Source organism: Oenanthe melanoleuca, chromosome 2, assembly GCF_029582105.1.
Source record: "Oenanthe melanoleuca isolate GR-GAL-2019-014 chromosome 2, OMel1.0, whole genome shotgun sequence".
In the NCBI taxonomy this organism is placed as follows: Eukaryota; Metazoa; Chordata; class Aves; order Passeriformes; family Muscicapidae; genus Oenanthe; species Oenanthe melanoleuca.
The window spans coordinates 34402997-34405699 of record NC_079335.1 but is presented as its reverse complement, the minus strand read 5'-3'; the positions used below and the strand labels follow the sequence as shown (position 1 = coordinate 34405699).

Here is a 2703-nt window from a genome sequence, read left to right as displayed (position 1 = left end):
GACCTTTAGTAGCACAACATATTACCCCAATCACCTCAGTTATAATTATGTCTGCTGAGATATCTGCCAGATGATACTGCTTCCAAATGCTGCTCCTCCACTCCCTTCTCTGCAGGGAGATTTACCCACATCACCTGGGTCAGTCTCACTGGAGTTGCAATACAGCACTTGAATTTTGATCCTGCGAGGAGCATTTAGTGGGACTGTTCTACAGCAAGGAGCTTCAGAAAGAATCATATGCTTAAAAAAATTAAAAAAAAAAAAAAAAAAAAACAAAAACAAAAAACAAAATAAATAAAACAAAAACAAACAAACAAACGAACAAAAACATGGGTAAAATATGTTCCTGTGTTACAGTCTCAGTGTTTGGATGCCATAGCACATCCCGAGTGCAGGCAAAGGCAAGGGAACCTGTGGGGAAGTTGATTCTGCAATGATTCTACCTCTGTGCTTCGGGCATTTGCCTCCCCTCATGTGCTGACTCTTCCCACGTATTTCCCACCGCAGCACCACTCATGGTGGCAGCAGGAGACAGGTTTGGGAGCCACCCTGAACCCCACACAACCCCAGCCTGACAGTCCCCGGGGATGTCATCAGTGTCACAGGTCCAGAAGGTGAAATCCCATGAGGGAGCCGGGGTTGTTTTGCCTGGAGAAGAGGCTCAGGGGTGATCTTATCCTTCTCTACAACTAGGTGAAAGTAGCCAGGGGGTCTCTTCTGCCAGGCAACAAGAGAGTATAATCTTAAACTCCACCAGGGGATGTTCAGTTTGAGTATTATAAAGAATTTCTTCACAGAAAGGGTGATTAAACCCTGAAATGGGCTGCCCAGGGAGGTGGTGGAGTCACTGTCCTAAAGGTTTTTAACGAAAGATTGGACGTGGCACTCAGTGCCCTGGTCTAATTGACATGGTGATGTTTGGTCACAGTTTGGACACGATGTCCTCAGAGGGCTTTTCGAGCCTAATTGATTCTTTGATTCTGTGATTCTGTGACTGGAAGCAGATACCCTTAAGCCAGGGGCAGGTCCGCCGGCAGACCCAGGCTGTCCCGGCCGAGGCGCGGCGACACCGCAGCGGCGGCCGCGCACCCGGGCCGGCCTGTGGGAGCCACGGCTCCCTCTGGCGGGCCGACGCGACGGGACTACATCTCCCGGCGGGCATTGCGGCCGTCCCGCCCCAGGGGCACGGCGCTTCCGGGACGGCGCTTCCGGCGCGCTGACCCGGCGGAGTTTCGCCGCACTCCCGGGGCAGCGGCGGCGCCGCTCGCACGTGGAGCCGCCGCCATGGCGGCCGTGCGGGTGGAGGCGGTGCTGGCGGCCGCCGAGGAGCAAGAGGCGGAGAAGCGACGGAGCATCGCGGTGGAAAAGGAGCTGGAGCTGGAGTACGACCTGGGCAATTTGCTGGCGGTGGACCGCAACCCCCCGCCGGCGGCGGCGCTGCGCGGGGCCGGCCCGCGGCGGGAGGCCCTGCTGCGGGCGCTGGCCCGCGACAACACGCAGCTGCTGGTGTCGCGGCTCTGGGAGCTGCCGGCCGAGCGCGCCGGCGGCGCCGGGGGCCCGCTGGTGGCGCAGCTGCCCGAGCCCGCGTTCCGCCTGCCGCGGGAGAAGCCGCCGCCGAAGCCGCGACCGCCGACGCGCTGGGAGCAGTTCGCGCGGCTGAAGGGCATCCGCCGCAAGAAGAAAACCTCGCTGGTGTGGGACGAGCAAGCCAAGGAATGGCGGCGGCGCTGGGGCTACCGGCGGGCGGGCGGAGACCCGTCCCGCGCCTGGCTGGCGGAGGTGCCGGCGGGCGCCGACCCCGAGGAGGACCAGTTCGCCCGGCTGCGGCGGGAGAAGCGGGAGCGGGTGGCGCGCAACGAGCTGAACCGGCTGCGCAACCTGGCCCGAGCCCACCGCGCCGGCAGCGCCGTGCCCGCCGCGCCCCTGCACCCCACCGGCCACCAGGACCGCGACGAGCTGCGCCGGGTCGCCCGCGTCGCCCGCGTCTCCACCGCCTCGCTCGGCCGCTTCCAGCCGCGCCTGCCCAAGGAGTCGGCCGAGCCGCCCTCCCGCAGCGGCGGCAAGAAGCGCCGCTTCGAGCCGCTGCTGGGCAACCTAGCGGCCGAGCGCAGCCGGCAGCTGGAGCTGCTGCGGGACATGGGCAAGAAGAAGCCGGTGCTCGACATCACCCGCGCCGTCAACAAGCAGATGCGGCAGGAGGAAGCCGAGGCGGCCGCCGCCAACAAGGGCAAGAAGCAGTCGAAGCGGGGCAAGCGCGGCCGCCGGCTGCAGCGGCCTGGGCGCAGCGGCAAGAAGAGCGGAGCCAGGCGGCAGCCGCAGCAGCAGAAGGCTGCGGGCGGTGGCAGCGGCGCGGGCAGGAGAAAGAAGGCGTGAGGGACAGTGTGCAGCACGGGCTGGGGATGCCCACCGAGGCGTGGGACGGGACTGTCGCTGCCAGCCTCCTGCCCGGTGCTCTGTTCTCACACCTATCTGTCAATAAATGCGTTCTGACCTTTCTAAAACATCCTACGTTTGGCTCTTAGCTGGTAGACAAGGAGGGCTGTGTTCTCCATCCAGGGGAAATCGGTGTCCTGTGAAAGGGGTCGGGAGCCCCGGTTCCCCTCGGGCTGGGGGTTTCACAGTGACTTGTTTCACAGGTAATGTTGCTTCACGGTTGGCCTGCAGCATTTCTGCCAGGACAAAAGCTGAACAAAGCTGTCCCAG

The 2703-nt window shown here is 62.6% G+C and overlaps 1 protein-coding gene across 1 annotated transcript; it reads left to right on the top strand.

Moving 5' to 3' along the window:
- Positions 1-1202: 1202 nt before the first annotated feature.
- Positions 1203-2503, top strand: RRS1 (ribosome biogenesis regulator 1 homolog). The gene has a single exon (XM_056483907.1). It carries the CDS (start codon positions 1285-1287, stop codon positions 2371-2373), a length of 1089 nt encoding a protein of 362 aa, XP_056339882.1. The 5' UTR covers positions 1203-1284; the 3' UTR covers positions 2374-2503.
- Positions 2504-2703: the final 200 nt, after the last annotated feature.

What these genes read in the sequence shown, in the direction of transcription:
- RRS1 (XM_056483907.1), top strand. Translation starts at nt 1,285, where the DNA reads ATGGCGGCCGTGCGGGTGGAGGCGGTGCTGGCGGCCGCCGAGGAGCAA.